Source organism: Balaenoptera physalus (genome assembly GCF_965194825.1).
Source record: "Balaenoptera physalus genome assembly, chromosome: 10".
Taxonomy (NCBI): Eukaryota; Metazoa; Chordata; class Mammalia; order Artiodactyla; family Balaenopteridae; genus Balaenoptera; species Balaenoptera physalus.
Genome location: NC_138889.1, coordinates 33,081,454 through 33,109,345, shown reverse-complemented (window position 1 = coordinate 33,109,345; position 27,892 = coordinate 33,081,454). Strand labels below are relative to the sequence as shown.

Genomic DNA, 27,892 nt, shown 5'->3' with positions numbered 1-27,892 from the left:
GTCTTCCCCATTAGAGTTCCCTGCTTCCTCATATTTCCCCAAAGCTGCTAATCCTTTCATTTTAAACATCAGCAAAGTAAAGCCCAAACAAATTAAATGAGCTGCCTGAAGTAACATGCCCGAGTTCATGGCAGAGTCGGCATTAGGACTCAGTCTTCCTAACCTAGATATACTGCTTTCTCCACTTCATTACCAAGTAATACTCTCAACAGAGAAGATTCTGAGGAGCCTGTGGGCTCGATCTAAGGAAGCTGGCCCAGAAAAGGGGGCTCATCAGCACGAGGCTGACCAAACTCGACCAGAACTTGAGTTAACAAAGCAGGGTACAATTAATACTAAATTTGAATTTAGTGTTCTTATAAAAAACAACCAAACAAAAAGATTAGCAAGAAAAAGGAATAATTTAAATGGACATTCTTTGTGTGAGGAAAAGCTTAAAATTATACCAAAAGACAAAAATATGCTGTATGACAATGTCTGTTGAAAATAACTTTTTATTATAAACAATATAAACATTTCCTAATACTTTTTGCATATATAATACACTTTCTTTTCTTTGCTTGAGTTTTTATGAACATGATCTCTCAACACAATGGTTCTTCCCTTGATGACCATTCATATATTCAATAAGTACCAAGTGCCAGGCACTGTAAAAAGTTCCGGGGGATTAAAGAAAAAAAAATAAAAAGGAGAAAAAAGGCATAGTTTCATTTTGCAAGAGGACCATAATCCAGTAGAATGTTTCCTTTATTTAGGATATCTCTGTTTTAACATATATACTTCCAATTTATGATATATTTCAGTCTATTTCTTTCAAAAATAGCTTATATACCCAAGGTAAACTGGACAATTAAAACAATTGTTTAGATAAAATAGGGTTAAACACTATTTAAAAGTAGGTTAAAACACTACTTTTAGCCTTAAATAATCAGATGATTTATGAAAAAGTGATTCTGTGGCCTTAGATCATTTTGTTAACAATTTTAATATACTTTGATATTTTTGAAAGACCTGAAATATTTTAATACAAAGAGAGATCATCTCTCTTTGTCTTCTATAAATATGAAAAGAAATATTTGTCTTCTTTGAGAGTAGTCCTTGTCAATAGTGAAAATTAAACACAATACAAAGGCCACATCTGCTGTCCTCACCATTAGTCTTTGTCTCATATCTTTAGTGACTCTGATATTTCTGAATGAAGAGGGGCACATACATCCAAATATTTTTAGTGAAAAGCCCAAGTTATTTCTTTGGAAAGTTGTCTACAGTATATTTATTACAGACATTTCCCTTTGGTTTATTGTTGTTTGTGTATGGCTGTCATACGCTCCCCTAAAATTGCATTTTCATATGACTTTATACTATTTGGTAAAGATGATTCATTAATTATATAAATGTGATTTACTTTTATGTCTTTGCAAAGTTTCCTTATAAATATATTAAGTTAACTCTCTTTGACAGACCATATATCCCATTTTTGATGTTGAATATTGTCAACTACTGCTTCTGTATAGCACACAAGAATTAGGTGATCCTTAGAGATAATGAATTTCATGACTTTAAAATTCATTGTGGTTCCACCCCCATGCATAGCTGTATAGATACTAAATATTCAAAGATAACTTACTGAAGCTTGTTCACAGAACTAGGCTTTCCCCTGATATCTCTCCCTCCCCCATGAACCCCCCCCCAAAAAACATCTGGAAGCATTATCCCAAAAGGACTCCAGGATTTAAATAACAATATTTTTAAAACATTTAACACCACAATAGGGAATTTGTTGGCATGACACGAACAATACGGTTACTCCAGATGCTGTATTCAAACTGTATGGGCCCATTGAAAAAATAGATATAACCTATAAGAAAAAGACCAAAAAGAAAATTTCAGAGTTTGAAAATAATGTTTTACTCTAGCTACCTTTAAAAGCCCAATCTGTTAGATTCACTTTTTTTTAACATTCCAGTGTTTATCTTTATAAATACTACTAATGCTTTAATATATTGTTTATAATTTAAAGAGGGGGAAAGGTATGAATGTCTCCAGCTCTCTTAAACTGTCACCTCGAATTAATTGCTGTATTGGCAGGAGTTCCAGTTTTGATGCTTGAATTATTGATATTGGTTATTTTTTGTAAGTTAGAGATAACATCCCTTTCCATAATTCAAGCAAAAAATCATTATATAGCTATGATTATTGGTCTTCATATATAAATTACTCCCCACTCCACCCCTGATTTGAACTATACTTTTTGCATCTTAATATCTTTAAATTTAAGGTAGTGTTTAAGATTTGGCATCTTTTATTCATAGAATTAGCAGTCATTAAGTAAAATTCTCATTTATTCTAAGCATATTAATTTTTGTTTGCTGTCTGTGTAAGTAGTCACACAAGAATGAGTAATCCCTTAACTGCCAGACATTTATCAGCACATCTAAATTCTGTGTAAAATTCCTTTATAAGGAAATTATTTCAAGGGGCTACAGAAGCCCTCCATTAAGGTCAGTGCAATGGAACTAGTTACCATTTTTCTCGAAGACAGCATCTACTTTATCACCAATTCCTGGGAAGTCCTCTTCTATTAGTCTGGGGTAGTCTTTATGCATCATACGGTTAGTTTCATCATAGCTATTTAATAAGAAAAAGAAACTCTTGAGTAGGTCGTAGGTAAATTACTTTAGAAATAATACAATGGATATAATGGAAGCTTTCAAAATTGACAGAAGTTTCAAATTTTTAAGTCCATTTGAAACAACCAGTAGCTTTTTAAAATTAGGAATTATAATACTGAGTATATAGTGGATACCTGGTGAGGTATTTTGACTTGCCTAAAGACCATCTTTGTAAAGACAGTCATAAGGTCATTTCCATTTCAAAATTTGCATAGCTGTTATAAAAGTATATTATTAGGAAAGTGTTCTTAGAGTGAAATAAATATGTGTTTATGCATTGAACAATTATCTGTTGAGCTCCCACTATGTGTAAGACAACTTGCTAAGTGCAGTAACGGATGCCAAACTATTTAAGGTTCAATTTCTGCACTAAAAAGTTATAGAGGCATACAGTGGAAATAAAACTAGGAAGGGGAGCACAGCTTTCCCCTCTCATAACTTTATATTCCATACTCCTCTTCCTCTGCACATACTCACACCCTAGCCAACCAAACACACTCTGAAATTAACCTAAGAGAACAGCCTCCTGTGATGTAATATTCCTACTGTTACTGATGAAAGTTTTTTATATTTTTGAGGTATGTTTCAATAGATAAAAAGTAAGAACCACTGCACTATCAAGAAAGCTAAGACGTATACACACAAAACTGCAACACTAGGCAATAGCGGCTAAACATCATGAGAGAGTAAACATGAGATGTCATGGGAGTTACATGAGAAGGGAGATAACTTTGAATGGGGTGATCAAGAAAGACTTTCAAGTTAACTTTGAACAGTGGATAGAATTTCCAAAGAGAAGAGATGTAGGGAAAGACCTTTAGCACAGAAAATTTCATAAGGGAAGGTTATGGGGAGATAAAAGCACAGTGCATTTGAGATATGGTAAGCAATCCATCTTGACGGAGCCATAGACCTCATATAGGGTAAACGGACTGGAACACTAGTGCAGGTAGAACCTGGCAGTAATATTTAAAGTTGTAAGTGTCATTATCAGAAATAAAGAAACCAAAGGGTAAAGATGATATGTAAGAGTGTGTGTGTGTGTACACATGCATGCATGAGTGTGTATATATATATATATATATATATATATATATATATATATGGTGAGTGTATATATATGTGTGTGTGTATAGAGGGAGTAAAGTTACCATTTTAAAAATTTCAACTATTGTGTACCTATGAGATAATCATCCCTGAATATAGACGTGGATTTGGGCTCATAAATATTGCCAATGTCAATGCTGCCTTGAGCTCTACACGTGTTTTCAATATTCCTGTTCTACTTGTTCTTCAAAAGGAGCTGGCTTCACAAACTACAAGCCTAGCAGCTTCCTGGCCAACCTCTCCAATGAATCAACAGACTAGAAATTGTAGCCTTCTCTCGCTCAGTCTTTTCCTGTACCTATTCTTGTGTCCTCTCTGGCCACAGAAGATGAAGCTCCATGTAAATTAGGAGAGGATGACAAGAAAGAGAATCCAGGAGAAAGATTACAAGGAATTCAGATGTCAAAATAAGAGAGAGAGTTGTGCCATGGTTGAAGTACAACAAATGCCTAAGAAAGAGAAGAGTGGCCCAGAAAGGGCAAGAATTATATGTGTATTTTCAAGAGGGCTTGAGACTTTTAAATACCTGTGTTAGGAGCTACCTGCTGGAGCTGGCATGGAAGAGAAATGAATGACTGGTATGACATTTAAAATACTGCATGAGATAATTTTAAGTAGCAAGAGATTTTCGAGACTCACTTTGCCTCTATGACACAAGATGATGGGTCAGTAAATATGGCTGCCATACCTCCAGACTTGGTTTCCGGAGAAGAAGAGCGTCTCCCCTGTATCCTCAAAGTGAACGGCCGCACTTATCTTTTTAACCTCTTTTGGAAATCCCAGTTCGGATATTTTTCTGGGATAACCTTCCAGAATATCATAACCATTAAGAGCCCAAAATTTTCTGCCTAGAATAAGTAAAAGAATTGTTTTATTATTCAAGGGAATCTATTAAAACTCACATAAGTAGATATTTAACAAAGAAAGACTCATTTTGCACATTTAGAAATAAATTAGTCAGTGTTTGTGGTCACCATGTTTATGAAACACAGAAATATGCACATTCTTCAAACAAAAAAAAAAAGGATTTAAGATGCCAGTTTCCTAACTGTAAGTATAGCCAACTAAATATCATGCTTAGTTTGACAATTTGTTACCTCTGAATATTAAGTTTGGAACTGGGTGAAAAATACATTAAGATTTCTGTATAAATAAGCAGCACAGTAGGAATAGGAAATTAACTTGAAAACTCAAATTTTATACCAGTAGAAAATTATTTTCTTCTCTAAAAAGTGACTTCATTATAGCATTAATTATAATAGTCAAACAATAGAAACAATGTCAGTAAAATGCTATGTAGCCATTATAAATTATGATCATGAAGCTGGAATAGCAATTTGAGAACCTATGTCAAGGGAACAAGTAGAATATTAAAATGTATATACATTATGCATATAAATATTTAAAATACATATTTCATATGGTGAAAGACTAGAAAATAAAGTGAGAAAATAAAATAAGTTGACTTTTCAGAAGGGGAATTACAGATAATTTTTTTCAATTTTTCAAAATGTACATTGTTATAACATTTGCTTAGTAAATAATTTTTAAGAGGAAATAAGAGAAAAAAACTGACATGATTGGTATGAAATAAAGAGTGGATATGATAAGTAATAACGTAGACTTTTTACTTGTCAAATTTGGGGACACTTGGTAGAAAGGTTTCAGGTGCTTTCTGGTTCCCATTTTGTTATACTTGATTCTTAATTTAGGTGTATTTTTGACAACAATCATTTTATTAAGTCTCTGGTAGCATCAAGTTCATCACTGCCTGCTCTGGACATGTGGGAGGTCTCACTGGTGGAAAGATTACCTCTAAAGATGAAGATAAGGTCATGGGAAGGGTGCTCATATGCAGCATCAATACGGTTGGGAAGTTCTGGCCAAAAGGATTTTGTTAAAAACAGCTCTGCGTCAACCTGCTGAGGATGCAGACGCCAGAAGAATCTAACACAAAAGTAAAAATGCAGAGTTTGCCATCATTTTTTCAAGTACAATATGTCTATCCTGCTAGCCACCTGTCTCCACATCAATACAGGTAAGTTAGACACAACCATTCCCTAGCATCCGTGAAGGGGAAAGATTTCCACTTCCCTTAAGTGCCAGTTAAACAAGCTGTTGCTATCTTAACTCTATCCTATAGTATTGAAGTCTAAAATCTCACAGAGCCTTTGTGAAGGCTCCAAGTCATTTGTGGGCTGGGACCATGCTTTGTTCAATTTTGCATATCTTGCAAGTGGCAAGCAAATGTGCCAGGCACTGTGCTGGGCTCTGTAAAGAAAACATGAGTGACACAAACTATGCTCCCAAGATCTCATGGCCTGGGGAAACTGATATATGAGAAAATACTGGAGCACAATGAAATTAAAGCTACAGTAGAGGAGGTAGGAATGCTATAGGATCACAGATGAGGGAACAATTAATTCATTGAATAGATGAACAAATGAACAAGTAAGGATATTGAAACAATATCAAAATTAAAAATTAGTATTTCATTTTTCATCACCTATAGATTTAGGTTGTACAGTGCTTCCTCTCTTAAGTTCCAATATATGTTACCAGAACCAAAGTTTTTCCATATCAAAAGGAATTCATGTGGAATTATGAGTAACAGCTTACTAATATGGTAATTGATTTCAATAACTGCGTTTTTAAATAAATAAATTGTATTTTTATATTTACTTTGTAAATATGTCTTTATAAGAAAAACTACAACCAAAGATGTAAAAGGAAGCTATACAATGCCAAGATTATCCATTGAAAAGTAAAACATTTATCCATCAGTTATTTATTTCCTCTCATATATGTAAATAAACTACCCAAAGTTCTATTATTTTCACTAACTTCACCTTTCTTTGGAAGTTTGACCACATGTTTTGGCAATTTGAAGACATGGCTTCACAAATGTTTGTTACATGCAGGTTTTATAAAATAATATGAAGAGTACCTGTCTTTAAAGATCAGTGTTTCTCCTCGGAGACTGGTAATGGCATCAAGGGATAAGGAAGGATCACATTTGTCTGGCGTTTTGGGATGTTTAGGGTTGGGGTCTTCATCTCCTGGACCTGCAGTCATGAAATGAGTGAAGGAAGTTACTGAGGATGACCTGATTCTGCCAATGGAGAGCAGAAAGGTCAGTAAGTCCTGCCACCCTTACATAATGCTCCAAAGAACCTGTAATCCTACTTTCTTCCTCCATGGTTACCAAGTTCTTGCCTACGGGACTTCTCCTTCTGTTTTCATCTTTCAAGACCCTTGAGAATCATCTCAGCTACAAATTTAGCTTTCTTGAAGTTGGTGATAGAAATGGGGTAGGGGGGAAGAAAAGACTTTGAGGAAATTTTCCCCATGCTTTGCACAACCTATTGACGGACTTCTATTGAGAAACACATTCTTCTCAAAGTCATTTCTGGTGGCATGTTATCTCTGTGGGATCCCTCATTTGGGCTCTTTCTCTTGTCTATTTTATCAGCTGTCAGCATCAGCTCATGTCGCTTTATCAGTTGACCACATCACAGCTGCATCTCAGTGAAAAGCTAGTTCTTCAGCCACTCTGGTATGACTGGCCACATGTTGGGAAATGTTCCACCAGCTCACATGAGTGCAGAAGAGGTGCAGTACATAAAATAATTCTAAACTTATTTTTCCCTAAATAGGTCCTATTAGTTCTATCATTAAAAGTTCCTCAGTCAAGATATTGTAGAAATAGTAAAAGTTGCAAAATTCTTGCCTGTGGCTACACTAGCTGCTGTAGTAGATTTAAATCCAGAAGGGAAAATAATAGGTTGGGGTGGCCTGAGCTAGTTTTCTGAGCTCTGTGTTCTAGAAGTGTTTACACTGATGACTGTGTACTGTGGTTTTACTTCCATTTATGGTAGGTACTTTTGCTTGTTTGGGTTGAAGTTTAATTATTTTGTAAATATTATTGAAAATTTGGAAGAAAAAAAAGGAACAGATTCTTACAAATGGCCGCTGTAGATGTTGGTTAAAAACTAACACAGGCCACTTGAATGGTTTCTACTGTGGCAAACAGGAGTAGTTGAAAGAATACCCAGATTTTGTAAAAGCTGGTTAAAATCTCACTTTCTCCCTGTATAAGCTGGGTGAAAGCTACCCCAAAAGCTGTGTTACTATCCAGCTGTGTTTCACCCAGCTGTGCTGCTATCGATACACTATTTAAACTCTACAGGCTTAGTTTCTTCATTGGTTAAATGGTGAATAAAATATTTCCCTTTCTGATGTCAGAGGTATTGTGAGGGTATCAAATGTACCTTGCAATGTATAAAATACAAACATGAGGAGTTACATTCTGCAAAAACTTTGGAGAATGGAATATTTTCTACTTGAGCAGGTAGTTTGATTCGGAAAGAAAAAATGAGCGTGTTTCCCCAGGTTTTAATAACAAAACCAGGACAGCAATATTGGTAATGGTAAATTCACTAATAATTTAGAAAATAAATGTATATATCTCTTCTGCTGTTAAACTGGTAAATTAATAGTTACCATAGAGAGACTGGATCCCTTGTACATCATCATCAGGAAGCATAAAGTGGCTTTTGCCAGTGTAGGTATATATGGGAAACATGAGTGCCCCTGGGTCCTTGGAGTGGTCAAGACCTAAGGAATGACCAAACTCATGGGCAGCAACAAGAAACAAGTTGTAGCCTATAAGAAAACAAAGAAACTGAGAAAAAAATGTCCTCCAATGACCAATTCACAGAATAAATATTATTTTCCTCATCTATCTGGTATGTCACCATTTCTCTTTCTTGGCTATTTAACTCACATTTTAAAGTTAATATTCAGTGGCTTAAAGGAAGATTTAAAACATTGATTTAATCATTATAAATAATTTGGTGCTGTCTTTGATTATAGCTGCCTACACAGAGTACCAACACATTGATTAGTAATCAAAAAAGATTTATTGTGAAGACACTAGTAATCCTGATTTGCTCTTTGTTTTCTCATGTCAGATGAGGAAAGTAGACAGTGATGACTTTAACTGGAAACTCATGGGAAAAAATATAGGGTGATACATATCTACGGTACTGCCTAGAACATCATCTAAATAGGAGGCATCATCCAAAGGTATAATGACCAAGCATAGAGGATGCATTAAACAGGATCTCCAGGAATCTACTTGGGAGCAAATTCCAACCAAATGATCCTTTCCAAAATATCTCTAGACTCTAGAATTTAAAGAAACAGAAATTCTGGACGTGATTGGCAACTTTCCTCTATTCTCGAAGACTACTATGTCAATGTATTTACATTATTTCCTCTAGTCACTCTTTCCACCAATTTTTGAGCCTCCTAATACTGGTAATTTAAATTGGAAAAAAATAATAAAATATTAAAAGAAAAAGAACACATGAAAGCTGGAGCCAGTGGTTTCAATTTGACCTTGAATGCACTTTGCTATCATAGCCTATGCATGAAGAAAATGTATAACAAATTTAGTGAATTGTGCAGACCATAAGAGTGATCAAAGTTCATGATAATCTGAATGACAAGTAATTCTTCATTGAAATAACTAGCAGTGGGTACCATCCTTGGCCTTCAGCTGAAAAATTAATCCTGACTTGTGGATGTTTTCATTCATTTCACTTAAATATTTCAAACCCAGAATTTATGCAGGAACCAAAAACTGAAGCTTACTGTGACTATGTCTTAACAATACTATGTGTTGTTCTTTCCTCCTAAAATCATTCTTACCTGTGAAATATTCAGACCTTAAATATATAAATTCTCACCTTTCCTTCCAAAGACAGATTGGAGATGTAAGCATTGAGACATTGACTATTCAAGGCCCAGTTTTACTTCTTGGAAAAATAATTCTTTTTATTTAAATGAATAATAAAAAGTAGCTGTTTTTGAAGGCTACCCTCTAATTTTCACAACTAAGAGTCCATATAGCTCCAAAATTAAGTCCTAGTTGGGATAATCTAGCTTTTCTGCCTAAATTAACATTCCCAATTCTTTTGAGCCTTGAAGATTCAACTACTGACTGAATTCACTCAACAGTCAGTTTCATTTTGCTCTTGTAAATACAATTTAATCTGTTTTGTCTCATGCTTTCTCAAGTAAGACACTATATTGATTTGTTAGAGTGGTATTTGTAAAATCAGTGATATAGACAAGTCTAAAGCAAGTAACATATAACAGAGAACAGAAATTTGACTGCACTTGTGCCATTAATATTTCTACAAGGAAAAAAAAATTCCAACTCACATCCAACTCATTTATGATCTACATATTTAGCCTTAATAGTTTTTAGATTTATATTTGTAATAAACTGTACTTCTTCAACATGTCAAAGGTAATCCACAATAATAATACCTTGGTTGACAGAAAGCATTCTGATCCTGTTTCAAAGTTAGCTAGTATCCCTTGAGCCACTAGACTTAGTAGATTTTGCTCATTTTTAATGTTTCATATTGGCTTATAGAAATGTCACTTGTAGAGACTAATAAGTAGAAGATTATCATACTTGTTAAACTTTTTTGGAAAATAGAATCAAATACCAAATATAATTTACAGTATGCTTAAACTTCTTATTAATGGGTTAATAATCTAATCTAATCTGATAATCATGAATTATATCTTTATAAGAAATACTACCTTTGGAACTACTTGTCCAGGTTTCATCATCATCAAAATGGGCATCTCCTCCATAATTTGGTCCAGGAGGAAAAGCGTGAGCCAATAGACCAGAGGGTCCATCAAATGGGTAGAAGTCACCATGCTCTATACACAAAAACAAGAGTTAAGACTCTAATTATATGAAGTAGTGCCTAGTACAGGTGCTTGGTGAATTTTTGTTGAATTCTGTAAAAATTAATGAATAACTGAAAGAAGGAATAAAAGAATGGAGCCAATTAAGGAGCAGAATATAAAAATTCTGCATCATTACCTTTAGTTCCAAAAGAGATCATGATATCCGCAGTGCCACTGTGAATTCTGGTAAAATTCAGAGGTGTCACATCAGACCAAACTTTGAAGGCTTTTTTGAATGCCTTTTCAACTTCAGAATGAGTCAAGTCAGGGGTATAATTCACAATTCTATTCAACAGAGAAAGTTTCAATCAAAATTTTGGAAGGTGAAAGCTATTTTAGAATATATTTTCTTGGAATACTGCTTTTCTACTCAAAATGCAATGGCTTCTCTAAAAGTTCTACTAAAGGTCCATTGTTTCCAAGAACTTATTAATTATGATGCCATAGAAAGACTATAAAATGAAGAATTCAATCAGATATTTGAGTATCTCCAAATATTCGACCATTTGACATCTTAAAGTATTTAGATGTTTAATAAAGCTTATACTGCATGCTAAAAGTTCTGTATCACTATAGCCTAAACAAATGAAATAGTTCTGTAAAGTTCATAGAGAATGAAACTCTCCATTTTTAGCACTGTTATAATAAATATGCCTGATTACTGCATCTGCAAATTTTCTTGAAACTACTTTTACTTCTATTTTGATTTCATATCTGAAAGAAATAAATTGAGATTTGCAGTGAGAAATAATGCTGGGTTTATGTAACAATAATACATGCTATGAGATATTCTCATCAACAGTATTAAAGTTATTCCTGGACCTACTTAACTTCCAGTTTAATATCTAAGGCCTACATAAAACAATGGGACCACACGTGTTCTGTCACCTGTAGCTTGTGCTGAAAATTAGACATCTGATATTACAAAATATAACAAATATTAAAGAAAGATAGTCTATGATTTACCTGTAGGTTAAGTTCATTTTGGACCATTTGAGAGTTTGAGGAAAAACATTGTATTCACCCACATCAGGGACCCCACATCTTGGTTTTTTCATGATGTCTAAGATGTTATCATCAAGTCTGCCAGTCACCTCTAAGTTGAAAAAAGACTGCATTTCTCTAAGCCTGTCAACCACAGAGCTTGTTGCCGTCTTCTTCAGGATTCCAGCAGGATTCATAGGATAGTAGTATGATTTCAGGTAGTTCTAGGAAAGAGACCAAAGTGATCCTCTTTTAAAAGAAAAGGACATTTATGAAATGTATCACACCATTGGGATTGGCAAAATACTCTACCTCTGCAAACTGGAAGTCTTCCTCGGACAAATCGTCAGAATCTCCATCATTGGGAAGAGGCAGGGACCAACAATGAGTCCAAGTCAAGAAGAGGAAGGCAGCCAGGACACCTGGGTGCATCTTGAATGGTTGTGCCTGGAGGCTGCTGCTTTTCCACAGGCAAGAACCTTTACTTTTATAGGCCTATGATGGTGAGTCATCATTTATGGACAAGTTTCAACTTTCTAGTCAGTTAAAGGTAAACATGTTTACATGGGGACTTTTTTTCCTCCCAAGAAGTGTGGTTTGTGGTAGAATTTGAGGGAAATATAAAATGAGGGCTTCTCTTATTTCAGCAGGGTCTCAAAAACCATCTGGCAAAATAACAGCCTCAGCATATTTATGGCTATTGTGGGAAGAGTAAAATTTTCACTTCACTTGGCAAAAATGTTTTCCCCTTTGTAGGAAAGTAGCTACTTCTACGTTTTCAGATAAGAATATCAAGATGGTACACTTACTTCTGTAAGAAGAAATCTAGTCTTGTTTCCAGAATGTTTATAACCTGGTGAGTTTTAAACTTCATTTTCTCCAGAGAACCTAAGAGGGAAATATTATATATACCTGAAGGCCACAGAAATGGACCAGAACCAAGCTTGGAGACTCATCACAGGATTGAGTGCAGCAACTCGAATTTAAAAGCACTGGTGTGACCTCTCAACAAACATGGAGCCCTGCATGAATTCCCTACAGGTCCAGGCAGAGGTAGAAGAATGTATTAGAATACAGTATATTGGAATACAGTATAATGGCTAACACATATTGAGGGATTATTGCATGCTAGACTTAAAAGGTATTACCTCATTTAATCCTTACAATAGTCTTATGAAGTAGGTATTGTAGGAAGGCTTGTTTTTCACTTTACGTATGAATAATCTGAGACACAGAGAAGTTAAATATTTGTTTAAGGTGATATGGTTAATAAATGCTACTACCAGCATTTGAATCCAGGCCAGTAGACTTCATGTTTTTGACCGCCATGGAATATGACCTCTACTCCATCCATTCTCAGATATTTTCTCAAAAACAGAGCTGCTTAGTGCCCACACCTCTGGGAGTGCTCAGGAAAACTAAGACTCTATGGCCATTTTCAAGTTTCTTGATTTTCACTTTTAATTTTGAATAATAGAAGTACCTTTGGTCTAACTCCAGAAAACTGTCCTTTAGGGGCCTCTAGTCTATTATTCCCTTTAGAACTTCACACATTTAATACCATAAAATCAGAATGCCATCTCTGGTCCCTTGCAGATGTAAATGGATAATATGGACCATTTTATAATATGGACCAGAAATATGGACCATGATCTTCAGATTGACTGAATGATTGAAAACGCAAGTTAATTTAAGTGATTGTCAGAGAGAAGTTTAGGTCAGAAAATACTAAGACAAACAGGAGGAGCATGAAGACAGATTAAGGTGAGTAGGGAAGGGGTATCCCAACATGTGGGTAAAATGCTATAATCTAAATTAGCCAGTACCTCAGAGAAAACCAGAAAAACCTATCACATGTAAGCAATCACTTGAGGGAAACATTATGCTTTTATCCATAATAGAGCCAAATAGATCCTTACAATAGATTATTTCCAATGAGTTCAATATTAGATTTGGGCCCAATCAGCAATGCAAAATAATAATTTGATTTAAGCCTCTTCCATGTATAACATTTAACTTTGAGATTAAGTGAAAATTATCCACAAATTTGATTCATCTATTAAGCTTACAAGAAATCGATTCATTAGAAAGCATTTGCTTTTACCAATAAATTTTTATAGTCTTTTAAGGTCACATTAGATAATAAAAAAGAAGTCCTTGAACAAGAAGTTTAAAAACAAGTGTCATTTTGTTTTATGTTTGAAAGTGGGTGAAAAGAATCAAATAGGCTAACTCTACTTATAGATCTTCATATATTTATAGAAATGTTACCACCTGAAACTAGAATTTTTTTAAAGCCCTTTTCATTATTAAATCAATGAATGCTGATTGGGCATCAACTATGCAGGATACTATGCTAGTCGCTATGAAGATGGAATGAAGGGTCAGACAAGAGCCTTTTACTTGCGGTGATTGCAATATTATCTCCCCCATAAAGAAGGATTTTTAATGAACAATAAAAATAAATGTCACCATTTTCAACTTTCAAAATTATGCTTATGTCAAACCGCTTTAATATTTTATTAGTTTCTTGTTTCATTTAAGAATATAAACAGTGCAAAAGATAAAACACAGAAAGTTTAATGAGAACATGCTGTCACACATTTCACAATTTTCTCTAGTGGAATAAATAAAAATTCCTCAGAAGATTAAAGTAGAAATTGATTTCTTAGGAAAATCATCAGACTGCTCGACTGTAGGCTATTGTTCACGGAGGACTGGTTTTACACAGTGATCAGGATGTGTCACACATAGAAATGTGTTGACAAACTGCTTGTCAACACAAGTCCTTATCTCGGGTTAATTATTCAAATGAAAGCCAGGCCTTCTGGTTATCACTGGTGATGTGGTTTGTGGTTTCAAATGACAACTTAAACACAAAGAGGCTGAACTGGTATATACAAATGGTTCTAAGCAGCTTACGAATCACTGGGAAATTTGAAAACCTGTAGAACAAGCAAGCAAAACTGTAGATGAAATTAGATATGTGCAGGTATGTGTATCTACTGCTGATTCAGATATAAGCAATGTGGGACTTTTTAAAACATATGTCATCATCAGTTTCTAAGTTCAAAACATCACCCAGAAGAGAACCTAAAATGTCTATGAACAACGCTTGAGTAAAGCACAGGGGTGTTCCTGATTAGAAATAATGAAATAATAGGAACAATGGGCCATTTGAGTTGGGTTAAAATTATGAAAATTCTGTAAATCAAAGAACCTTTATGATAAAAAATTTGGCTTCAGCTTAGAGCATTGTAAATTATCAGTGTTGACAACGACACTTAGTAGTATCTTTATTTTTCTAAAAGGCAAAAGATTTGATTCTGTAACTGCATAAATGATTTTTTTAAACACTCTCTGATGATTGCTTTGCTCTAGTCTCTGATTTTCTTTCATTCTGTCCTTTTTTTTTTGCCCATGACCCCATGAAATGGGCTCACGTGCTCTTAAAAAAAGAAAACTAAACTAGAATTTAAACACTTAATCATATTTACACCCTAGATTAAGGTGTAAGAGTGCCCCACCTAACCTACTTATGCACAATCATGACATAATCCACTATTTTAGATGCTACAAAGCAGAAGGTCAGCAATTTAGGAGGTCATTTACTTTTAACATTTGAATAGTATAGTCTTCAGAGATCCTGAATTCATACTGGGTTGATCCACAAAAAAAATAAATAGAATCTGCAAGAAAAAATAAAAGTCTTTTCAGTTCTTACTCGAGTATGACATCTGAAAGTCAAAACACAATTTCCTGGGCTCTATTCCTAAATGAATTTTAATTTTTATTGTGCTTTGTTCAAAAGGGTGGTCACTGAATGTCCACTTCTGCCAGCTTTAACCAAATACTGTAAGAGAAAACAACCAGGAATAGAACACACATTCAAGCCCATACATGCCCAAATGTCTCTGAAAAGGAAAAAAAACAGGGTTTGGCAGTGAATAATAGAAATGAAAACCAGCTCGAGAAACGGGGCCTGAGGTTTTAACAACAAGCAATTTCAGTGTATTTTAAAATCCCTAATATTTAAACAATGAATCAAAAAGTCTATTTTTAAAACAACCTAACCTCACCTTGCTACCTCAGTTCACTAAAGTAGAAGTTGTTACATATTTTTAAGCAATAAATTTTCTGATTTAAAAAGTAAAATACAAAAAAGTAAGAAACTTATTGCATAATGATTGGAAAATAGGGAGAAAACTAGACGACAAAATTTACTGTAATACCCCAAGATTTTTTAGATAACCCCATATATATATAAAATTTAAGGATATATATATCCTTTAAATTGATTTATTTAGATGACAGTCAACCTTAAAAGTTTTTAAAAACAGTACTTTCTAGAATAGAAAAACTTGCCAGGTTAGTCATACGTTGCATCTATTTTATTTTCAATTCTAGGAAAGTTATCTTTAATAAATTTGGGCTAGCCATCTTCCATAGTTTGCCTTTCTTGATTGAGTCTATTATAAAATTGAGAATGAACTAAAAATGCACAAAATGTATCTTAATAATGCTATACATTAAAAAGGTTAACATTTAAATTTTTTCTATATGCTCTAGTTAGTTAATTTCAGAAAAGTATAGACAGGAATTCACTGCAACCATGAACTACCAACAAAGGCTTCTACCTCAACCTGGCTGCTAAGATGATTTCATCCCTTCAGCACTGGTCTGCAAGTGAAAAAGGTGGTCATCCCAGTGTTAGGTTCATGGACAGCAGTATCAATCTCTTAGGTGTCTCCTGGAAATCCAAGCTCACTAATTCCCTTGGGACATTCATCTAGCACGACATGAAGGCCCTAAAGTTTTTTCTTGTTAATAACAATGAATCAAAGAAAGACCTTATTTTTGGTTGGAAAGTTATGACCAAGCAAGGGACATGTCTAAGGCTAAGAATGTAATAAACTGACTGAATATAAACTAAATTACAAAGAAATCCTTCTAAGTTATGGACTACAGGATGTGTGTTTGTTTCTTTTACCTCTCCAGGATCCAGTCCTTAGCTAAGTCTGTGGAGCTCACATAGAGATGGAGAGCACAGGGCTTGGAATCAGTTACACCAACTGAAATCCCAACTCTGCCATTTATTAGCTCCCTAATCTCAGTGATACAACAGTGAACAAAACACATCAAAATCCTGGTCCTCATGAAGCGAACACTCTAGTAGAGACAGAGAGAGAAAAGGAGAAAAATAGAGCAAGATAGAGAGTTGAGGGCTCAGGGAGGACTGTTGTAATTTATATATGGTGACAGGGAAGGGATCACTGAGGAAGTGAAATTTGAGAAAAGACCTAAGGGAAGGTCAGTGAAGGCATGAGCTATGGAACTGTCTGAGGAAGAATGCTCTTGGCAGAGAGAACAGCAAGTGCAATAGCCCTGAGGTAAGAATGTGCTGGTATAATTGGGGAAAGCAGCAAGGAGACCAGTGTGGCTGGAGCAGAGTGAGGAGAAAAGTTACTCAATCTTAACTATACAAATGGGATCATCACAGTACCTGTGTTATAGGTTATATGAGGACTGAGGGCATTTGCAACAGTGCCTGGCACACAGGAAGCACCTGATATATATCATTAATTAACAATAACTAACCTACCTAGCACCCAGCAAACCCATTGTGCCAGGCACTCTTATAGGCATAAAGGATATTGCATAAACAGTATTGACGAGAACTCTTAGATATTAGAAGGAGAAAGTAGACATTGCAAAAAAAAAAAAAAAAGGCAAGTTTATCTAGTTAGAAATATTATTAAGAATGTAAAATGAAGTGATGCTATAGAATGGTTGGAGGCAGGGCTGGGGGGGTGGACGCTTTCACCTGAATGTCAAGTCAGGCCTCTCCAAGGAGATACACTTAAAACTGAGACCAGATGACAAGAGAGTCTCAGCCATGAAAATATCTGGGAGCAGAGTATTAGTCTAGGCAGAAGGAACTGCAAGCACAAAGGCACTAGCATGGAAGAAAGCTTCTGTTCAGGGAAGAGGAAAAACGTGTGCCAGACTGTAGCCAACAAGGAGAGTGGTGGGAAAAGCTGAACTGGGGAATTTGAAGACTGTCAACTTGGGGTGTTTCCCAGGTATTCCACTGATGTTAGGCCCCAAATTTGACTTACGTGTCCTTAAAGATAATTTTTTCTCCTCGTAACTGCATAATAGCATCAAGTGTGAAGTCTAGATCACATTTCTCCGGAGTTTGCCCACCGAATGATCTCTTTCTTGGACCTAAAAGTAAGAAAATAATGACCCAACATGGTCCCTTGATTTTCTTCAGATTCTTTTCAAAAGTAAAATAACCTTAGCATTCTAGTTTTGATGTCTAGATTAAAATGAGATAGGAAAACGTCTTCAGATCATATATTGTGGCTTATTCCTAATTCTTAGTCTCAAATACTGACCTGTGTTTCCGTGTGTCTGGGGGAAGGGCCACTGCTTAGCTTTAAGGTGAAGTTGATGTTCTTAACTTCCTATATTCAACCCTTCCTCTGCTAATTAGTACTTTTCCTGGGCCCTCTTGCCAAATGGCTTCTAGGTAGGGTCAGCCAAAGGGAGGCACTGGAGAGCAGGAGAAAAGCCAGTATTTCTTGTCCTCTCCTCTCTCTTCCTCGGGAAGAGTGGTGGCTGTCTCCAGTTCTCTGTAGACAGCCCCTCCCTCTGTGGTTCCAGCTCCTCCCAGGCAGCCCCACCATGCTTTCTAACTCCTCATCACTCAGGGTTCTGGGTTGGTCACATCATCTGCTCCCTGTGTCCCTCTAGCCCCAGGGGCTGGTAGAGGTTTTCGTGTTGCTAATTTGTGGGTTGTTTCTGTTTCTCTTCTAATCTTGTTTTAATACCTAAAGTGATTTCTGGTTCCTGGTTGGATCCTGACCGATAAAGTTGACAATATAAGGATTAAAATGGGAAAACTGTAATACATTTTCCAGTCCCAATCAGCACTGACTTACTGTATCTTCTTGTATAGTTTAATGTATATCTTCATGTATAAATTATATATTTATTTTCAGATACAAGGATAATAATAGCTCCCTATTTTTAAATTTCACAGAGAGTGAGAAAATGAAATGAAAATTGTAGTTTGACAGCAAATGTAATAATTATTTTACCCGGTCCCCAGGACCTATAGGTAAGGAACATTTTCTCCTAGGTCTGGCCAAAGACTGAGGCCATGTCCTTCATTAATTAGATTCTATGGTAAATTATATTTTAATTAGATTATGTATTTCAATTAATAAATACCCCACCTTTAATACAAATTTCTGGGTGCTTTTTTTTTTCTTTTGGATGCACCACACGGCTTGCAGGATCTCAGTTCCCCTACCAGGGATTGAACCCGGGTCACGGTAGTGAAAGCCCAGAATCCTAACCCCTAGGCCACCAGGGAGCTCCCAGAAATTTCTTCTCATACAAAATTTGTAATGAATTTAATATAAATTATATGAATTTTAACAGGATGGATTTTATAAAATGGTATTCTGTAGTCTGCACCAGCCATGTATTTGCTAAAGTGCAGCATACAATTATGAGCCTCTCTTCTGAGATGGGAAAAAGATTTGGAGAATCGTAAACTACAGGTACAGAGATAACTAAATTACTATAAAATATGCCTTTTGAAATAAGATTGAAATTTTGGGTGAAAAGTAAATGGAGGCCAACCTGGTAATCTTGATTCTCTCAGATTTGGACTTCCACAAACTCATGGAGAAAATCACTCCTCACTGTTATGTGTCTTAGGACTGCATTTTTCAAAGGGGGTGATGTGAAACCTCATTCTATGGGATATATCAGAGGTGTTCCACCAATATTAATGGTGGGAATGAAGAAAGGTAGCGAGGGAAGGAGGGAGAAAAATAGGGAAATGTCTATGGTCAAATAAACTTAGGAGACATTGGGTTAAACAACTGTGAACCGTTTCTTTCCTGGAGGACTTCCTAGAGCTTCATGACATTATGAAATCTAAGAAAAGGGCTAGAGCTTGGAATGAGTCCCTCAGTTATTTGAGCTTGGAACAGTCTTTTCAGTTGCTTCTTGCAGCATTGGAATTCCACAGTACACAGATTGAGAAAAGCTGTTTTAGGAGATTAGCAGGGCAAATGAATACTTCTAGAATGAAAAGAAAACCAAATGTCAGCAAACCACAGAAAGTCCAGATGCCTTTGACATCATCCTCAGAGAAGATCTTCCTCTGGCTAAAGTGGGTGTATATCAGATAAGGTACATCAGAACCTTGGGGTCCCTGGAGTGATGGGGGCCCAAGTTGTCGCCAAATTCATGTGCAGCAACAGCAAACAGGTTAATGTCTATGAAGGAACACAGTGTTGATGATGTAAGTAGAACCACACCAAAATCAGTTTTTTTTAAAGATTTTTTTAGACAAATTCTTTAAGCCTTATTAATTACATCTCTCCCTTGTTGCATATTTAATGAAGAAGGACAAAAACCAAAATCTGTAAGGATACCTTCGTCAGTGACCCTGACACAGCAAGTGCCCAAGGGGTGCAGGTTGGAGCCACTGAGATTCCATTACTGATTTTGTTGTGCCCTTTGACTGCTGTGTTATTAGGCAGTAATGAATAAGAGAAAAACTATGGTCACTTTACTTTCAGTGAAAAAGAACTTTTGGGCACCACACAACTGTACAAGTATATACAGCCACTATGGAGAACAGTATGGAGGTTCCTTAAAAAACTAAAAATAGAACTACCATACGACCCAGCAATCTCACTCCTGGGCATATACCCTGAGAAAACGATAGTTCAAAAAGAGTCATGCACCACAATGTTCATTGCAGCTCTATTTACAATAGCCAGGACATGGAAGCAACCTAAGTGTCCATTGACAGATGAATGGATAAAGAAGATGTAGCACATATATACAATGGAATATTACCCAGCCATGAAAAGAAACGAAATTGAGTTATTTATAGTGAGGTGGATAGACCTAGAGTCTGTCATACAGAGTGAAGTAAGTCAGAAAGAGAAAAATGAATACCATATGCTAACACATATATATGGAATCTAAAAAAAAAAAAATGGTTCTGAAGAACCTAGGGGCAGGACAGGAATAAAGACACAGATGTAGAGAATGGACTTGGGGACAAAGAGAGGGGTAAGGGTAAGCTGGGACGAAGTGAGAGAGTGGCATGGACTTATATATACTACCAAATGTAAAATAGATAGCTAGTAGGAAGCAGCCACGTGGCACAGGGACCACCTAGAGCGGTGGGATAGGGAAGATGGGAGGGAGATGCAAGAGTGAGGAGATATGGGGATATACGTATATGTATAGCTGATTCACTTTGTTATAAAGCAGAAACTAAAACACCATTGTAAAGCAATTATACTCCAATAAAGATATTTTTTTTAAAAAACTTAATTAGTTTGGAATATGTAAAAGAAATAACGAATCCTGTACTGGTAGTGGATATGGGCCCCAAAGCCAGACAGATTCCTCACCTGTGAAGTGGGGATAATGAAACCAGTCTTACAGGATTAGTGAGAGAATTTAATGGTAAAGCACATGGCACATTATAAGAATTCAATCACTGTACTAGAGATTAGCTTTTGTTGTTGTTTATATTATTAATATCCAAAGGACCCAGCAAATAGTAAGTGCCTAATGTACAGTAGCTACAAAGATTAAAATCTGAATTAATGATAATGGAGTTTATCCAGAGTTTATTTTGGCACTATGAAAACAATTGCTGAACTGCAAGCTATAATGCACACACTAGGGGTATTCAAGTTCGAAGCTTTAGGTTGTTTTAAAGCATTTAGCAATATTTGCATAAAATCAATAAACATGCCAATTACGGTAATTCTTGTTGATTCAGGCAAGCCTTCTGACAGAAAGTACTTGGCAAACATGACTATTAGTATGTAGTTGATATAAACACACACCCTCCTAATTCCACATTTGCCCAAGTTAGAGAAGTTTTTACAGCAAGCTTTTCTAATGTTCATTAGTTTACTATGAAGGATATATTTTCTATGCCAGCTCGGGGACAGAGTGACACATTGTTTTTCTAATAAGAATGAAGAGAGATTATAGATCGATATTTAATGCCTGTGTTTTCTACCCCTTGATATGATATTTAGTCAAAGTGTTAGTGAAGAATAGGAATATAATATAAAGCAGCAAAACATGAAATAAAGATCATTGCTTTATATCTGTCATATATATATGACAATATGTTTTATTTGTAAATCACTATAAATTATTTCCACCACACGGAAGTTTAAATGATCAATTAACAAACTATATTACACTTTCTTCAACCATAGGAGCAAAAAAACCTGGGTCAATTCAAACTTTGTAGTGTTACCACACAATCCCTGCAGTGTCAGCTTAACAATCGAAGACCTAAAAAAGCATTTTGGTTGATTCTGTTTTATTGCCTTAATTGCTGTTGGGGATATGAGATGGAAAACTCAATGTTTTGACAACCTATTTACATAAAATGGAAAAAGCAATTTTCTCCCAAATGGGGGATTTCTGTAACTTTCACCACTCTTTGAGGTCAGTGATTACACAAGTTCAGTGAATAGGATTACATCAATTCTAATTGAAGGACATTCACCTTTACCTTTGGAATCATTTGTCCAGAGTTCATCAACATCAAAGTGAACATCATCTCCCAGACCCTCACCAGGAGAAAAAGCATGCACTCACTGTCCAAATGACCCATCAAATGGGGAAGAAATCTCCATATTCTAAAAGGGAAACAACTCAGAAAATAATTGTGGAAAAATTGTCAAGACAAGAACAAACCCTATCACTTCAGGTAGAGTGTATTAAAAAATGAGACATCCTCAATAAAGACAATCTTTTCATCATTATTAACTCTGCTTTTGAAGACGATTATATGTCAGTAGTGTCCCAGAAAACTCTAGTGAATTTGAGTTGGGTCTTATCACTCCAAACCTTGAATGCTGCTTGGACAGCATGGTCCACACTTTTAGGGAAAAGAGTTGGAGTGTAATTTGCTATTCTGATAAACACACAGAGACATTAAAAGGTGACATTTTAAAGATTGTTGTACTCTTGGATCTAGCCTTTTCATGATTCTTATTTCCTTATAGAATCAGAAATCTAAGGTACACTATGATATATTAAAATTTCTTTAGAGACAGGATTAATTTTTATGTGATACAAGTATCCTTACTTAAAAAAATCTAAATTGCACTATAATCAGCTAATATTTAAAAATTACTATAAGACATTAATAATTTTAAATAAGGGTGCAAAATTCCACTTAATATAAAATATTTGAATGTTTGTTTTATTTCATTGGAGTACCAGGCAAGAGATAATTCAGTACAACTAATAAATTAACATTCAGCCTATGCTACATATCAATAAGTAACGCACTAAATGATTGAATTGGTGGTCCCATAGTTCAGAGGCAAAACATTTAAAAAATATTACTGTAAAAAAATTAAAGAAACATTAAGTTCATAGATTCTTGGGAAAAATTAGCTACTGAACTCTAACTGGATTTGCCTTTCAAGTAAAACTAAACATTAGCACAGAAAAACATTAAAGTGTTTCCTTTCTCCATCATTTTGCTAGATGAGATTTATGTACACTAAATAAAATATTAAACTATATCAGCAGGCTTTTAATCAGTGAGGTCTTACTTTAAAACTCATTCACTAATGCAGAAATATCTTTCTGATGTACTAGAGATTGAGTACAAAAATGCTTCTTATTCATTTTAATATACCTAGAGATTCGACCCATGCTTGTTACTCAATTAAAATGTGTTGAATGGATAAACCAATGATTAAATGAACAGATACAAATAAAAACAGGCTCAATGTGAGTATCTACAGATTTCATGCTGGAATTATCTCATGTCTTAATCCTTTGCTTCACTTGAGTTGTAATTTAGAACCTCACTTGAGAAAGAATCAGTTCCGAGAGGGCAGAGAGCAGAAGCAAGAAGAACTACAATCCTGCAGCCTGTGGAACAAAAACCACATTCACAGAAAGATAGACAAGATGAAAAGGCAGAGGGCTATGTACCAGATGAAGGAACAAGATAAAACCCCAGAAAAACAACTAAATGAAGTGGAGATAGGCAACCTTCCAGAAAAAGAATTCAGAATAATGATAGTGAAGATGATTCAGGACCTCGGAAAAACAATGGAGGCAAAGATCGAGAAAATGCAAGAAATGTTTAACAAACACCTAGAAGAATTAAAGAGCAAACAAACAGAGATGAACAATACAATAACTGAAATGAAAACTACACTAGAAGGAATCAATAGCAGAATAACTGAGGCAGAAGAACGGATAAGTGACCTGGAATACAGAATGGCGGAATTCACTGCTGCGGAACAGAAGAAAGAAAAAGGAATGAAAAAAAATGAAGACAGCCTAAGAGACCTCTGGGACAACATTAAACGAAACAACATTCGCATTATAGGGGTCCCAGAAGGAGAAGAGAGAGAGAAAGGACCAGAGAAAATATTTGAAGAGATTATAGTCGAAAACGTCCCTAACATGGGAAAGGAAATAGCCACCCAAGTCCAGTAACCGAAGTGAGTCCCATACAGGATAAACCAAAGGAGAAAAATGCCGAGACACATAGTAATCAAATTGGCAAAAATTAAAGACAAAGAAAGATTATTGAAAGCAGCAAGGGAAAAATGAAAAATAGCATACAAGGGAACTCCCGTAAGGTTAACAGCTGATTTCTCAACAGAAATTCTACAAGGCAGAAGGGAGTGGCATGATAGATTTAAAGTGATGAAAGTGGAGAACCTACAACCAAGATTACTCTACCCAGCAAGGATTTCATTCAGATTTGATGGAGAAATCAAAAGCTTTACAGACAAGCAAAAGCTAAGAGAATTCAGCATTACCAAACCAGCTCTAAAACAAATGCTAAAGGAACTTCTCTAAGTGGGAAACCCAAGAGAAGAAAAGGATCTACAAAAACAAACCCAAAACAATTAAGAAAATGGTCATAGGAACATACATGTTGACAATTACCTTAAACGTGAATGGATTAAATGCTCCAACCAAAAGACACAGGCTTGCTGAAAGGATACAAAAAGAAGAACCATCTATAGGCTGTCTACAAGAGACCCACTTCAGACCTAGGGACACATAGAGACTGAAAGTGAGGGGATGGAAAAAGTTATTCCATGCAAATGGAAATCAAAAGAAAGCTGCAGTAGCAATTCTCATATCAGACAAAATAGATTTTTAAAATAAAGAATGTTACAAGAGACAAGGAAGGACACTACATAGTGATCAAGGGATCAATCCAAGAAGAAGATATAACAATTATAAATATATATGCACCCAACATAGGAGCATCTCAATACATAAGGCAACTGCTAACAGCTATGAAAGAAGAAATTGACAGTAACACAATAATAGTGGGGCACTTTAACACCTCACTTACATCAATGGACAGATCATCCAAAATGAAAATAAATAAGGAAACAGGAACTTTAAATGACACAATAGAACAGATAGATTTAATTGATATTTATAGGACATTCCATCCAGAAACAGCAGATTACACTTTCTTCTCAAGTGCGCATGGAACATTCTCCAGGATAGATCACATCTTGGGTCACAAATCAAGCCTCAGTAAATTTAAGAAAAGTGAAATCATATCAAGCATCTTTTCTGACGACAACACTATGAAATTAGAAATGAATTACAGGGAAAAGAACGTAAAAAACACAAACTCATGGAGGCTAAACAATACGTTACTAAATAACCAAGAGATCACTGAGGAAATCAAAGAGGAAATCAAAAAATACCTAGAAACAAATGACAATGAAAACACGATGATCCAAAACGTATGGGATGCAGCAAAAGCAGTTCTAAGAGGGAAGTCTATAGCTATAAAAGCCTACCTCAAGAAACAAGAAAAATCTCAAGTAAATGATCTAACCTTACACCTAAAGGAACTGCAGAATGAAGAACAAACAAAACCCAAAGTTAGCAGAAGGAAAGAAATCATAAAGAGCAGAGCAAAAAGAAATGAAATAGAAACAAAGAAAACAATAACAAAGATCAATAAAACTAAAAGCCGGTTCTTTGAGAAGATAAACAAAATTGATAAACCATTAGCCAGACTCATCAAGAAAAAGAGGGAGAGGACTCAAATCAATAAAATTAAAAATGAAAAAGTAGAAGTCACAACAGACACGGCAGAAATGCAAAGCATCCTAACAGACTACTACAAGCAACTCTATGCCAATAAAATGGACAACCTGGAAGAAATGGACAAATTCTTAGAAAGGTACAACCTTTCAAGACTGAACCAGGAAGAAACAGAAAATATGAACAGACCAATCACAAGTAATGAAATTCAAACTGTGACTAAAAATCTTCCAACAAACAAAAGTCCAGGACCAGATGGCTTCACACGTGAATTCTATCAAACATTTAGAGAAGAGCTAACACCCATCCTTCTCAAACTCTTCCAAAAAATTACAGAGGAAGGAACACTCCCAAACTCATTCTATGAGGCCACCATCACCCTGATACCAAAACCAGACAAAGATACTAAAAAAGAAGAAAATTACAGACTAATATCATTGATGAATATAGATGTAAAAATCCTCAACAAAATACTAGCAAACAGAATCCAACAACACATTAAAAGGATCATACACCACGATCAAGTGGGATTTATTCCAGGGATGCAAGGATTCTTCAATATATGCAAATCAATCAATGTGATACACCACATTAACAAATTGAAGAATAAAAACCATATGATCATCTCAATAGATACAGAAAAAGCTTTTGACAAAATTCAACACCCATTTATGATAAAAACTCTCCAGAAAGTGGGCATAGAGGGAACCTACCTCAACATAATAAAGGCCATATATGACAAACCCACAGCAAACATCATTCTCAATGGTGAAAAACTGAAAGTATTTCCTCTAAGATCAGGAACAAGACAAGGATGTCCACTCTCAGCACTATTATTCAACATAGTTTTAGAAGTCCTAGCCACGGCAATCAGAGAAGAAAAAGAAATAAAAGGAATACAAATTGGAAAAGAAGAAGTAAAACTGTCACTGTTTGCAAATGACATGATACTACACATAGAGAATCCTAAAAATGCCACCAGAAAACTACTAGAGCTAATCAATGAATTAGGTAAAGTTGCAGGATACAAAATTAATGCACAGAAATCTCTTGCATTCCCATACACTAATGATGAAAAATCTGAAAGAGAAATTATGGAAACACTCCCATTTACCACTGCAACAAAAAGAATAAAATATCTAGGAATAAACCTACCAAGGGAAACAAAAGACCTGTACGCAGAGAACGGTAAGACACTTATGAAAGAAATTAAAGATGATACCAACAGATGGAGAGATATACCATGTTCTTGGATTGGAAGAATCAATATTGTGAAAATGACTCTACTACCCAAAGCAATCTACAGATTCAATGCAATCCCTATCAAATTACCAATGGCATTTTTTACAGAACTAGAACAAATCATCTTAAAATTTGTATGGAGACACAAAAGATCCCGAAGAGCTGAAGCAGTCTTGAGGGAAAAAAACGGAGCTGGAGGAATCAGACTCCCTGACTTCAGACTATACTACAAAGCTACAGTAATCAAGACAATATGGTACTGGCACAAAAACAGAAACATAGATCAATGGAACAAGATAGAAAGCCCAGAGATAAACCTATGCACCTATGGTCAACTAATCTATGACAAAGGAGGCAAAGATATACAGTGGAGAAAAGACAGTCTCTTCAATAAGTGGTGCTGGGAAAACTGGACAGCTACATGTGAAAGAATGAAATTAGAATATTCCCTAACACCATACACAAAAATAAACTCAAAATGTATTAGAGACCTAAATGTAAGACCAGACACTATAAAACTCTTAGAGGAAAACATAGGAAGAACACTCTTTGACATAAATCACAGCAAGATTTTTTTTGATCCCTCCTCCTAGAATAATGGAAATAAGAACACAAATAAACAAATGGGACCTAATGAAATTTCAAAGCTTTTGCACAACAAAGGAAACCATAAACAAGACGAAAAGACAACCCTCAGAATGGGAGAAAATATTCGCAAACGAATCAACGGACAAAGGATTAATCTCCAAAATATATAAACAGCTCATGCAGCTCAATATTAAAGAAACAAACAACCCAATCCAAAAATGAGCAGAAGAACTAAATAGACATTTCTCCAAAGAAGACATACGGATGGCCAAGAAGCACATGAAAAGCTGCTCAACATCACTAATTATTCAAGAAATGCAAATCAAAACTACAATGAGGTATCACCTCACACCAGGTAGAATGGGCATCATCAGAAAATCTACAAACAACAA

The 27,892-nt window shown here is 35.3% G+C and overlaps 1 protein-coding gene across 1 annotated transcript; it reads right to left on the bottom strand.

Annotated features, from left to right (window-relative positions):
- Nucleotides 1-904: 904 nt before the first annotated feature.
- MMP13 (matrix metallopeptidase 13) lies at nt 905-20,899 on the bottom strand. Its single transcript, XM_082409998.1, has 10 exons — nt 11,853-20,899; nt 11,523-11,764; nt 10,693-10,841; nt 10,401-10,526; nt 8,283-8,444; nt 6,727-6,844; nt 5,593-5,726; nt 4,468-4,627; nt 2,525-2,628; nt 905-1,858 (listed from the first exon to the last, which is right to left on the bottom strand). The coding sequence occupies exons 1-10, from the start codon at nt 11,970-11,972 to the stop codon at nt 1,758-1,760; spliced, it is 1,416 nt and encodes a 471-aa protein (XP_082266124.1). The 5' UTR covers nt 11,973-20,899; the 3' UTR covers nt 905-1,757.
- Nucleotides 20,900-27,892: the final 6,993 nt, after the last annotated feature.